Below are 13,875 nucleotides of genomic sequence, written 5' to 3'. Positions count from 1 at the left end.
CTAGTCTTGCAAGTGGATTAAAATCATCAAGGCAAGACCTTATATATGAGATTCTGGCAAGCTTGTTAAGAGTAAGTAAAGTAAGTTTGATAAAATTTATGTGGGTTCCTGCTCATGTGGGAGTGGAGGCTAATGAAGTGGTTGATAAGCTTGCTAAACAAGCTCTTAAACATACAGAAATAGATATTCATGTGACTCTGAGCAAAAATGAAGTTAAAGGGAAAATAAAAGAATTCATGAATAACAAATGGAAAGAGGAATGGAACTGTGATAACAAGGGCAGGTTTATGTATAATATTCAACAGAAAGTAAATGGAAATGGAAGAAATGTTTTTAAGAACAGGAAAGAAGATACAATTATCTCACGCATTCGAATAGGACATACCAGATTAAATCATTCATTGTTTAAAATAGGAAAACATGAATCAGGTAAATGTATTTATTGTAATCAGCCTGAAACTATAGAACATGTATTAATGAAATGTAAAAAATATGAAAAAGAAAGGTTAAAGCTCATTAATGAAGTTAAAAACATGGGTGTTGAATCATTCAATATGATAAGTCTTTTGAACGAGAAAGCAGGACAAAGAAGAATATATGGTGTTATTATAAAATACATTAAAGAAATAGGAATAATTAACAGAATTTAATATACATATATAATTTCTTTTTTTTTTTTTTTTTTTTTTTTTTTGTCATTTGTCTATCAGTGCTTCACACTCCAGTCCAGTCGGTGGCGGTAAATGCACCAAAAAGTTGGTTTGCCATCCGCCATAAAAAGTTAGAAGAAGAAGAAGAAGAAAGACTTGAACACAAGCGACTGCCCACACTCCAGTCCAGGAGCTGGACTATTATTTTGGTGTGTCGATGTGACGTCATAATTCTGCGCCGCTCTCCTGCATCTGTTGGGATTCTGCTGAAGCGAGGTGTGTGTTTTTATTTTGAAAAGTGTTAAAATCGATGCTGACAGTTCAGACATTTGTACAGTTATTACAAGGACCGTAAAACGGTTTATATATTCTGGAGTGTAATATCATAACGCTTTATGCAGCATTTGTGATCCTTATTTTGTGCTTGTAAACCGCATCAAAAAGATGCATCTCATTTTGCTCCCGATATCGAGAATGAGTTTATCATAAAGACAGATTTGTTCAGTTAGTAATGCAGTAACAGAGCTTTTTGAAAGTCAAACTGATTCACCAAACGCCGCTCGATACAGCGCTTGCTGACGACACTTAAACGTGTAAATAAACTTGTAAGCCTACGTTTTGGGAATCGAGAAAAAAAAATTAACCAACATTTTTTATGAATCGAAAGACTGTTATGACCTACTTTTGAGATCTGAATTAGTTAAGGTATAATGTTCTTAGCAACAATACGTAATTATATATACATTATTATTTTGTTTTTCAACCAAATTGTTAGATTTTCATTTCTTATTAAAATTGATTCCTGCATTTGGCAAAAATTGCAAAAAAAAAAAAAAAAAAATGCTAATAGAATCAGGACCAGGATTGTTAAATTCCTTAAGATTCCTGTCCCTATGTATGATGACAGCTTTTACCAACAATTGCAAATGCAGCAGACGCTACAACTATCACTGAACTGGGTTACCAGCGTGCTGCCTAACAAACTAAGGAGCTGACTGAGACCCATCTAGAGATTTAGTTTACCTATTTTTTCCTTCTGTTAATTATACTCATCTTAAACAGGGCAAATTGTCCAGAAACGGAGAAGAACTCCCGGTGAATCATCTGAGATCCATATGACTCGCTATTATGAAGATGGCGTTTATTAAAGAGGAAAGTGAAGACATAAGGATCGAAAAAGTATTCAGTCTACAACATGAAGATACTGAACAACAAACAGGTTGGTTTTTTATTCTCAAAGCTTAACTCACTCATTTGATCCTTATTAAAATATCTATTTCTGATGAATGTCTTAATAATTAATTATTTCTGAGTGTCATAATTAATGAGCTCTCTCTCCCTTAGAAATGTTCACACATACAGTACAGATGCATTTAGATTAGACCTGTCAATCGATTAAAATATTGAACTGCAATTAATCACATGACTGTCAAGAGATAACTCGTGATTAATCGTATCTTAATCGCACATTTTTATCTGTTCTAAATGTACCTTAAATTTATACTTTTCAAGTTTTTAAATAGTGTAATCAACAAAGTCATGGACAAATATATGCTCATCTGTGAAATCATAGTCATGTTGCGCTTATTCAGTACGTGGTACGACTCGGCTCGGAAAAATGTGTTCTCATTCTAAACAGAAGCATTCGTTTGCTGGCTGTGCTGATTTAAAACTTCTGGTCTGGTCTGGTGTTTCGTGTAGCAAGTTCAGTGACGCAGGCAAACTTTAATAAGGAATAAAAAAAATAAAATGTATTGCTTGCTATCTGTGCGCTGTGCTGTTTTTGGTGAAGTGGCGTTTACGGTCTGGCTAATATAGTTTTCGCCTGTGATTGGCTCTCATTTACTCAGAACTAACATGTCTCGGGCAAAAGGTTTTCTTTTTTCTTCTCTTATCTGCCTCATTTTCTTTCTCACTTCCGCAATGAATATTGGATATTTACCATCGCAGCTAAGCAGAGATGTAAAATACTTGAGTAATTTTACTTGATTACTGTATTTAAGTATTATTTTGGGGGATTTGTAATTTACTCAACTACAATTTAAACGGACTACTTGTACTTTTACTTGATTATTATCTTAAGAAAAAAACTGTTTACTTTACAATTTAATTTTATCTTGAAAGATACATTAGATTTTTTTTATCTTATGCACATTTAATATGGTTAACAGAAGCTTAAAGGTGCCATCTGTAATGTTTGGCAAAAAAAAAAATCAAGTCATACTCCACATTCCATACCAGATACCATACCGAATTACTATACGTACGATCAGAACTAGCGTGAGCAAGAAGCGTGACTGGATGTACGGCAAGTCAAATAGTTCAAAATACCGTCCTAAATCTTAAACTTGAAAATAAATTTAGGACGAGAGATTTTTCAACTTGAAATGTAAAAACATAAGACAAAAATAACGGAACAACTGCAAGATGAATAATAAAAAAAAGAACATAAACAGGAGTGTGAGAATCATTTTACTATGCTGCAGTGTAGCAAGAAATTTGTCCCATTTTGCTTTCCTTACATCCAGGTGTGTTTGGTATTTGCATGCGGGAATGTTGCCAAATCCGCAGAATTTAGGCTACTTTGGGAAAATGTTTGATTAACTATTTGGTTGGGTTTATTACACGGACCTGACAACCCGAGGGGAAACGGACAGAATCGACTGCTACACGCTGCAGAAAGATTTGTGAGCGCTCAGACGCTCTAACCACAAGGAGTTATAAGTTAACCTCATTAAATATTGTTGTGGACGAAATATTAGGATCCTTTACTTAAAATGAACAATCTCAGACACCTTGGTCCATGTATCACTTTTAATTTATTTTGTATTTATTTTGTATTAATCTATGATGTGTCCCTGTTTGCGTACAGGGACATATCATAGATTAATACAAACGCTAAACAGCAATAATCAACCTGTCCTTTATTCTGCTTGGGAACTAATGTGCCATCTCTCAGGCATTCACCGTGAGACACACGCAATTGACTCTTTTCACACGCTTTCACCCCACACATCAATTTTTTCACACACAGGAAAACCACGAAGCAAAGTCCAACAGACTAGACAGAGCAGGTTAGTTATGATATAATAAAATGGGTAACGTTAAGTTATAGCTAGCTAATTATCAAACGCAGCTACGGTTAGCCATCGCTAACATTAGCACCTGCCGGGCCGGGGGTAGTAATGCTAATGCTAATTAAGGTTGATATATCTGCAGCACTATAACTTGAAATTTTTTAAATGACATCATCGCCCTTATTTCTTCTCATTCTTTTGATGCGTGTAGGTCATGTTATGGATATTTTTACCTCAATTTTTGCATATGGCACCTTTAAACGTGTGTGCCTGACGTGAGAACTAATGATCATTGTTTTCATGCATCAAACACACACATTTCTACTTCAATTAGGACTTTCATCAAATGTCTGGCTTCAAAAGTTCACCATCAAATCTGAGGAAGCACACTGAGGTAGCAAAGTTTTCCCGCCCAAAAATGTTTATTCATTATTTGTTCTGTTTTGATAGAGCCATTAGCTATGTAATATATTAGCTGAATGCACAAAATTAATGTCAAATAAAATCAGTGATGAGAATTTAAATAAAATTAATATTTTATTATTATTAAATGTTACAAATCAAAAAAGTGTTTAAATAAACATTAAATGCTAAACTAATAGTAATTCATGTTTAGTGATGTTCTTACCAGGTGGTGGATAAGTTGTATTTACAATATGTCATTATATGAATCATTAAGTGGGAATTAGGACTGTCAGTGAATATTTTTAAAATCTTAAGAGTTAAATGCTTTTTTCATTAATTAATCTTATTAGTCACAAATAATTATTTATCAATATTTCCTAAAAAAAAAAAAAAATGCCCCAAATAAACATTTAAAAGATGAATTGTCCTTTTAGACAGTGACGTTGAATAGACAACACAAATAAAGTGGCATTGTATGTTTCTATTCTATGACTCTCCTCATTAATTCAATACATTCTTGTATTCTGTCTGGAATATATTTCTAGCCTCTCCATCACATCTTGCTCTTCAAAGGGATAGTTCACCTAAAAATGAACCATTTACTGAACCTCTGTCATCCCAGATGTTTACGACTCTCTTTCTTCACATGAACACAAGCAAATATTTTAGTCCATATAATGCAAGGGGACATCACCACTTCAGAAACCACTCAAAGTGAACATGATTAAAATATTGGTATTTGTATTTTTCTTACATATGCCTATTTCACTTAAAAGGTGCTGTAGGGAACTTTTGTAAAAAAATATTTTTTACATATTTGTGAAACCTGTCATAATGTCCTGACAGTAGAGTATGAGACAGATAATCTGTGAAAAAATCAAGCTCCTCTGGCTCCTCCCAGTGGTCCTATTGCCATTTGCAGTTACGGACCGCTCCCGGTAAGAAAACGACCAATCAGAGCTGCGGTGCGTAACTTTGTTTGTGTTCAAAATGTAGAAAAATGTATATAATAAGCGGAGTAACCCAGTACCTTTGTGATTCTTCATAGACATAAACAGAGAGAAGTAGCTCCGGCTACGATTTTCTTCCGCAAGACGCAAGCAGTTCTGTTTATTAACCGCTAGAGCGTCAAAAGTTCCCTACCGCAGCTTTAAGAAGACAGTGATTCATTAACGGGTTGCATGATTTACTGTCATATTCTCTTTGTGTATAATTTTTCAAAGAGTCATTTTTGGATGTCCCATACACTTGCATTATATAAAGATACAATTTTTGTTCCCCTAAAACTCTTAGTTTGTGTTGATCTGATAAATGAAAGACATATAGGATGGCATGATGGTGGAAACGGAGTTTCCTTTTAATCCCTTTCCCTGTATTTATTATAATTTTTGTGTATGTGTGTTCTGCTGGGTTTCATTTTAATTGTTGTTGTTGAACTAAATATACATGTTTGACCTGTGCCATTGCATTTATTTTCATTCTCTCCCTTTAACCATTCTAGACTAATCATAGACTGACATCCGTGTCCAAACAATTGGCTGCCGGCTCTACTATGCATCACTCTCTAATTTATCTGACTGATGCCCAGCATCGTACTGCTAATCTGAATTCTCTGCATCGTCATTTTGTGCTTTTGAAGTGTCGATCATTATTGGAAAAAGCCCCGTATCTCAATGAAATTATCACTGACAATGAACTTGACATTTTTCTTCTCACTGAAACTTGGCAAGCTCCGGCTGATTTTCTGTTAAATCTTCTCGCATCTGATGGATATAAGTATCTGTCCTGACCTCAACGGCATGGTATAGGGGGTGGCCTCACTGTCATCTATTGGAACATTCTTTGACTCTTAACAATTTGACAATTTGCAATTCATTTGAATATATAGTATTGAAGGCTGTCTGTCTCATAATTATCTTGCTTTACTGTGCTCCTAAAGCCTTGTCCAACTTTTTTTCTGAACTGTTAACTGTGAACTGTTAACCCTTGCCTGCTCATTGTCATTTCCCATTCCTCTGCTTGGTGACTTCGTTATTCAAGTTGATACTGTTTGCTCTAACACTAACCAATTACTGTCTGTTTTTTAATGTTTTAATCTGACTCAATATGTTCATTTTCCAACCCATACTCATGGTCATATCCTTAATCTGATATGTACAGCAAGGGTGGATATCATTTCTATCTCTTCTTCTGACACTGGTATCTCTGACCACAAACTTCTTGATTTTATCTTAAATCTGCCTATGCATACAAAATGCCTTAAGACTGTTATTTCATACCGCAATCTGAAAGCTATTGATACTGCATCATTCTTTACCTCTAGTGTTTTATACAAAATCTCTGCTTGTGTGAAAAACATAAAATTGGCTTAATTTAAATTTTCCAAAACCGAAACATGGACAAAACTGAGATCATTTTTATTGGAACTCCCACACTTACCAGCAACATTTCTACCAAATTCACCTGTGAGATTGCTGGCTCTCTCATTAAACCATCTAGTACTGTTAAACATGTAGGTGTAATCTTCGACTCAACACTCTCCTTTAAGTCTCGCATTAACTCTATGACTAAATCTGCATGCTTTCATTTATGTCACATTGCCAAACTCTGTCCCTTCATCAGTACCAAAGACGCTAAGGCCCAATCCCAATTCTACCCCTTAGCCCTTCCCCGTTTCGCGCGTTCACGTGAAGGGGTAGAGGTGTCTCAATTCTCTTTTGGTTGAATGGGAAGGGCCAGATAGCCCTTCAAATGAAGATTTTTCGGGACCACACTTCAAACAAAGGGGTATGAATTATCTCGGCAACATGGCTGCTACAGCGAACAAAAAGACACATAAATGTAAGCTTTTTTGGCATAAATATTTTAAAGATTTTAACGAAAGATTTTAATGAAAAGTAATCATTTGTTATATGAGTTCATATTAATGGTTATGTTACTCAAATAAATGTTTGCAAAAAATCACTAATATTTGCTAATGTTATGTCATTACAGACTGCATGATAGTGCCACAGCATATGTCTGAACAGGGCGATAACTGCCGTAGACTTATCCCCCCCAGTAATTAGAAATCGCTAATCCATTTTCTCAAATATTGAAAGAGAGAGAGAGAATGGAAGTTGCGTGTATTCGCGTCTGTGCGTTTATCTTTTTAGAGTGAGTTTACTTAAAAACAGCGATTGTATCCTCTCGTCGCTGAAAAATATAATGTAGCGATTCAGTATTTAAGTGGGACAGCGTTGACAAGTTTATTTTCTACTGGATGTGTGAGCTGCGTTATTTCCGATTTGTGTGGGTGTCAGTAAGCAGCTCATTAATACAGAACGATAATTAAAGTCTCTAATGCAGACCAGCACACCAGTATATGTAAGAGCTAGACGACGAATGATGACGTGTGACGTCATGGTAGTGGTGTCCCAATCCTTAGGGGAATATTTTCTCCCATACCCCTTGACACTCTGTTTCAAGGGACACGGGGAAGGGGTAGGCGGAGGGGAAGGGGAAGGGGTATAAATTAGAATTGGGATTGGGGCTAAAACTGTCATCCATGCATTTGGTTCACCACGCCTTGATTACTGTAATGCCCTCTTTGGTTTACCTGCCAGCTCCATCTCTAGATTACAATACATTCATAACTCTGTTGCTAGAATACTCACCCATATCAAATGTTCTGCTCATATAACCCCAATTTTGTATGATCTCCACTGGCTTCCAGTTGCCTACCCTATACCCTGATTCACTCTGACTCTGGCCTTCTCGTTGCCCCTTGACACTGTCTCTCTTCAATGGGGGGGCAGATCATTCAGTATTATCGTGCCCAAACTCTGGAATTCTCTCCCCTGCTCACTTTGCTGTGTTAATAATATATCCAAATTGACATCATTACTCAAAACTCTGTTTTCTGAATGTTATATCTGAATGCTTTGTTTAATAAAATATTTCTTTGCATGTTTTTCTCTAAAGTCCTGCTTTGTATTTGTATTTTTGCTATGCTTGACTCTTTGTCTGTATGCTGCCCTGTCCATATGATTTTCCTTTACTGTATCTTTAATTATTGTTTTCCATCAATGCTTACACGTATTATCTCTTCTTTTGTAAAGTGTCCTTGAGCACAGGAAAGGCACTATATAAATAAAACATTATTATTATAGATGTTTTTCAAAGAACTTGTTCATGTCTATTAGACACATGAAAAAAGAAATACAAGGTTCTCATTACTTGTCTTTCTTTGCACTGACCAATTTATTTACACAAGCCTGTTTACATTTAATTTATCATTACATTTTTTTGCCTCTCTGTGCCCACATACTGTGTTCTGATGCAGCTAAATTCTCAATGAACCTGTTTTCATTGATATATTTGACCGTTTATGTTGCCAGACAACAAAATGAATGCTTAGGTAGACTTATTCACCACCAAGGAGTTCATATTACCAGCTTTTTTATTCCCTGAGCTTCCCTCAGCACAGATGCACTGGCTCAACAGCGTCTCCAAATATCATAACAATCTTTTCATTTACTTGTCTGAATATATAAAAGTGACTTGCTCTTGATTGTACAAGTAGGTGGCATCAGGTCACTGTTAATAAGCGAGTCATTGAACCAAATAATTGAAACAGTTGTATCATTCAGGAACAAAAAGCACTGTCATGTTGCTCAGAGATGTGAAACAGGGCTGTGTTTGGAGTTATTTTTGTTGGTGAAAAAGAGCAAAAATGGTAGGCACTATGTTGTCTAAACGTAAGTCTTTTAATTGAACTGTTATAAAATCACATTTGTAATCATGATTTCTGGAGCATATACTATACAGAACTATATGAAAGTATATAAATAAATTTTCTTGAATTTTCTAATAATTCTCCATGCATTTTAATACTAAACCATGCAGTGAAAGAATGTACTTGCACATTAGCTAGTCTAAACTAGATTTCTTTACGTAATGTATGCATGCACTCTGTAGGTGTTTTGATTCTTGCAATATATTCGTTGAAACAACAATTACTAAATTATCGTAACCTAAATATATCGCACACCCCTATAGCAAAGGTTATTTAACTTATAAAGGTAGTTATTATTGTTTTTGGCATTGACTTTTTCGAGTTAGGCTACTTGTCTGATCAGGAAAGTCAATTTCTCTTTCACTTGCCCGTCCACATCCCCTTGTCCTGGACAAGCATTAATGTCAATCCAAGCAGTTCATTGCTATCCATAGGAACTCCAATACCTCAGTATCGCCATAATGTTGACGTTCGCTGACTGAAAGGGAATGTCTTGGTTTCATATGAATGGAGTACAAACCCGATTCCAAAAAAGTTGGGACACTGCACATTCGGACAGAGTAAAAAACAAATGGAATACTTTACAAATCTCATAAACTTATATTTTATTCACAATAGAATATAGATATATAAAATGTTTAAAGTGAGACATTTTCATTTTGGATTTCATGAGATATACACATTCCAAAAATGTTGGGCCAGGTTAAATATAATATAAGGAACAGCTGGAGGACCAATTTGCAACTTATTAGGTAAATTGGCAACATGATTGGGTATAAAAAGAGCATCTAAGAGTGGCAGTGTCTATCAGAAGTCAAGATGGGCAGAGGATCACCAATTCCCCCAATGCTGCGGCAAAAAATATGGAGCAATATCAGAAAGGAGTTTCTCAAAGAAAAATTGCAAAGAGTTTGAAGTTCTTACCATCTACAGTGCATAATATCATACAAAGATTCAGATAATCTGGAACAATCTCTGTACGTAAGGTTCAAGGCCTGAAAATCATACTGGATGCCCGTGATATTTGGGGCCCTTAGACGGCATTGCATCACATACAGGAATGCTACTGAAATGGAAATCACATGGGCCAGCTAAAACTCTATATGTCAAAAAAGAAGACATATTTAACATGATCCAGAATCGCAGGCGTTTTCTCTGGGTCAAGGTTCATTTAAAATAGACTGTGGCAAAGTGGAAAACTGTTCTGTGATCAGACGAATCAAAAATGTAAGGTTTTTTTTTGAAAAACTTGCACACCATGTCATCCGGACTAAAGAGGACAAGGACAACCCAAGTTGTTATCAGCGCTCAGTTCAGAAGCCTGCATCTCTGATGGTATGGGGTTGCATGAGTTTGTGTGGCATGGGCAGCTTACACATCTGGAAAGGCACCATCAAAAACTGCTGAAAGGTAGAAAACATTTGGCACACCATAAAGAGGAAGATGCGACAAATAAGACCTAAGACAGTTGAGCAGCTAGAAGCCTGTATTAGACAAGAATGGGACAACATTCCTATTCCTAAACTTGAGCAACTTGTCTCCTCAGTCCCCAGACGTTTGCAGACTGTTATAAAAAGAAGAGGGGATGCCACACAGTGGTAAACATGGCCTTGTCCCAACTTTTTTGAGATGTGTTGTTGCCATGAAAATTAAAATCAACTTATTTTTCCCTTAAAATGATACATTTTCTCAGTTTAAACATTTGATATGTCATCTATGTTGTATTCTGAATAAAATTTTGACATTTGAAACTTCCACATCATTGCATTCTGTTTTTATTCACAATTTGAACAGTGTACCAACTTTTTGGGAATCAGGTTTGTAGTTGCATCCCTCATGGCACAACCTTGACCTACTCCTGAAGGACCTAGACAAGACAACTTTAAGCAGCAAGCATGTAGACCTTACACACAGAATGAACAAGAATGTTGCCAAAAACCTGCGTAAGCCATAGCCACAAGCACATTACCCATAACCAAATAACCTATTGAGTATATTGCCAAACCTGAAAAGCGTAATCGGCAACAACCAGATAGCTTAGGAACAAGTGTGCTACCAATAACAACCAGATAAGGCAGGCACATTATCAGTATGATCACAAAGCACAAGTGTTTCACTGAAAATGATTAAAATCTAAGCAAGATGGCTAGCCTTAGTAAGCATGTTCCTTAAAAATCTGAGAGCATGAAAGGGCATGAAAGCACTGTTGCCTCACATCAAGAAGGTCCCAGGTTCAAGCCCAAGCTGGGACAGGATGCCTTTCTTTGTGGACTTTGCATGTTCTCCTGTTGTTGAAGACTTGCATATGGATTAATTTAGGTGTAGATTGACTGGTTCTCACCACAAATAATATCCTTTGGGGATAGTCGTGGCCTAATGGTTAGAGAGTCGGACTTGCAATCGAAAGGTTGTGAGTTCGAGTCTCAGGCCAGCAGGAATTGTGGGTGGGGGGACTGCATGTACAGTTCTCTCTCCACCTTCAATACCACGACTTAGGTGCCCTTGAGCAAGGCATCGAACCCCCAACTGCTCCCCAGGTGCCGCAGCATAAATGGCTGCCCACTGCTCCGGGTGTGTGTGTGTGTTCACTGCTCTGTGTGTGTGCACTTCGGATGGGTTAAATGCAGAGCACGAATTTTGAGTTTGGTTCACCATACTTGGCTGAATGTCACGTCACTTTCACTTAACCGAAACTGCAACCCTATTCAAACTATATTGCAGCACACAGAAATAGCAAACATTTACTATAATGCATTTTATGTTTTTTACAGTGTAGTACCATTTTTATGACATTTTTAAACAGTGTTATAGTTAGCGTTTAAAGTGTGGGGTTAACATGTATTTGTTTTTTCCCTGTAGACCGGATGCCACTGAAAGAGGAGAGGCAAGAACTGAATGAAATACAAGAGGAAAATTATGAGGAACATCATGATTATAAAACTGGAAAAAAATCCACAAATACTTCCACACGTAAAAGAGCCCAGAAGAAATCTTGTGAATTTTGCACCTGCCCTGAATGTGGAAAGAGTTTCAATAAAAAACAAAACCTTCGCATCCACATGAGAGTTCACACGGCAGAGAGACGTTTCACTTGTCAACAATGTGGGAAGAGTTTCAGTCAGAAACAAAACCTTAACGTACACATGAGAACTCACACAGGAGAGAAACCTTACACCTGTCAACAATGTGGAAAGAGTTTCACTCTAAAACAAAACCTTGCAAACCACATGAGAACTCACACAGGAGAGAAACCTTACACCTGTCAACAATGTGGAAAAAGTTTTACTCTAAAACAAAACCTTGAAAACCACACGAGAATTCACACAGGAGAAAAACCTTTCATCTGTAATCAATGTGGAAAGAGTTTCAGTCTAAAACAAAACCTTGAAAACCACAAGAGAATTCACACTGGAGAGAGACCTTACAACTGTCAACATTGTGGTAAGAGTTTCGTTCAAAGAGGGAACTTTATAAACCACATGACTCTTCACGATGGAGAGAGGAATTTTGCCTGCCCACAATGTGAAAAGAGCTTCAGACATAAAATAGCCCTTCATTCCCATATGAGAATTCACAGCAGAGAGGAGCTTCACACATGCTCTAAGTGTGGAAAGAGCTTCAGACATAAAATCGCCCTTCATTCCCATATGAGAATTCACACCTGAGAGGAGCTTCACACATGCTCTTAGTGTGGAAAGAGCTTCAGACATGAAGTATCCCTTCATTCCCATATGAGAATTCACACTGGAGAGAGACCCTACACATGTCAACCGTGTGGAAAGCATTTCAGACGTAAAGCAACCCTTAATGAACACATGAAGATTTACTTTAGGAGTTTATTGCTTCAGATGTTACCAATACATTTAAATGTGCTGTTATTTGATTGACCCTCCTTTTCCAAAATTTGTAAACATGTGAACTACAAACCGAAATTCCAGAAATGTTGTGCCTGTTATGTTTTTAAATGAAAAATAAAAAAAAATTCAAATCACATAAGACAACATTTTATTCACAATAGAACATACCGTATTCTTCAGTCTATAAGTCGCACCTAAGTATAAGTCGCATCAGTCCAAAAATACGTCATGAAGAGGAAAAAAACATTTATAAGTCGCACCGGACTATAAGTCGCATTTATTTAGAACCAAGAGCCAAGAGAAAACATTACAGCTGCGAGAGGGCACTCAGTGTTTTCATTACAGCGCCCTCTTGCGGCTGTAGACGGGAATGTTTTCTCTTGGTTCATTTCTCTCGGTTCATGTCAAATTAATTTTGATAAACAAGTTGCACCTGACTATAAGTCGCAGGACCAGCCAAACTATGAACAAAAAGTGCGACTTATAGTCCGGAAAATACGGTAGATAACAAATGTATAAACTGAGAAAATCATTCCAAATTTGACACCTGCTACAGGTCTCAAATCCTCAAAAGAAGGGATAGACCAACTTTGATATAGATATACATGGAAAAACTATTTTTAACTACAGCATTTAACACATTTGAGCTCAGTCAAAAATTACGTTTCACTCTAGATAAATTTTTTCCAGGAAGTAACCCCAGGCAGTCAGTGACATTAATTCACCAATTAAATAAACTCTGACTTGTTCTCATTCGGTTGGAGAAAATTGTTAGCTAATCAACACTTAACCTGAGTCAAAAAAAGCATACTGAGAGATTTGAATGGATAAATTATCTTTGCGTTTCAATTAGCATTTCCTTTTTCCAAAATTTATCCTAGAAGGAACATATAAAGGGAGAACAAAACCCTTCCCAGGATTGAACCCTGAGGAACCTCACACATGAGAGGGGCAACAGATGAAGAGTAAATTCCATTCAACAATGAGCGTGAAGCGAATTGCAGACAAACTTGCTTCCACACTGAGCACGAAACAACTGTTTTCCTTATGCTAATTCATGCCTGCAAGAGATGTGCTGCTGACCAACAATGCATTTTTCCTCAGATATA

At 36.6% G+C, this 13,875-nt stretch overlaps 1 protein-coding gene across 2 annotated transcripts; it reads left to right on the top strand.

The window, feature by feature from the left end:
* The first annotated feature begins 814 nt into the window (after positions 1 to 814).
* LOC127956040 (gastrula zinc finger protein XlCGF7.1-like) lies at positions 815 to 12,787 on the top strand. Of its 2 annotated transcripts, XM_052553795.1 has the most exons (4): positions 815 to 926; positions 1,713 to 1,869; positions 11,769 to 12,124; positions 12,209 to 12,787. In XM_052553795.1, exons 2-4 carry the CDS (start codon positions 1,779 to 1,781, stop codon positions 12,572 to 12,574), a joined length of 813 nt encoding a protein of 270 aa, XP_052409755.1. In that variant the 5' UTR covers positions 815 to 926; positions 1,713 to 1,778; the 3' UTR covers positions 12,575 to 12,787. The 2 variants fall into 2 exon arrangements, with proteins under 2 accessions (XP_052409755.1, XP_052409754.1); XM_052553794.1 differs by having other exon boundaries at positions 11,769 to 12,787.
* The last annotated feature ends 1,088 nt before the right edge of the window (positions 12,788 to 13,875 follow it).

The sequence above is a fragment of the Carassius gibelio genome, chromosome B4 (assembly GCF_023724105.1).
Source record: "Carassius gibelio isolate Cgi1373 ecotype wild population from Czech Republic chromosome B4, carGib1.2-hapl.c, whole genome shotgun sequence".
NCBI lineage: Eukaryota > Metazoa > Chordata > Actinopteri > Cypriniformes > Cyprinidae > Carassius > Carassius gibelio.
The sequence above is the reverse complement of the archived record's forward strand: the minus strand, read 5'-3'. Positions and strand labels throughout refer to the sequence as shown.

Bases quoted from the DNA above. Each gene is read 5' to 3' on its own strand.
- LOC127956040 (XM_052553794.1), top strand. From the start codon at position 1,779: ATGAAGATGGCGTTTATTAAAGAGGAAAGTGAAGACATAAGGATCGAA. The intron at 1,870-11,768 runs GTTGGTTTTTTA...TTTTCCCTGTAG, and splicing joins AGATACTGAACAACAAACAG to ACCGGATGCCACTGAAAGAG.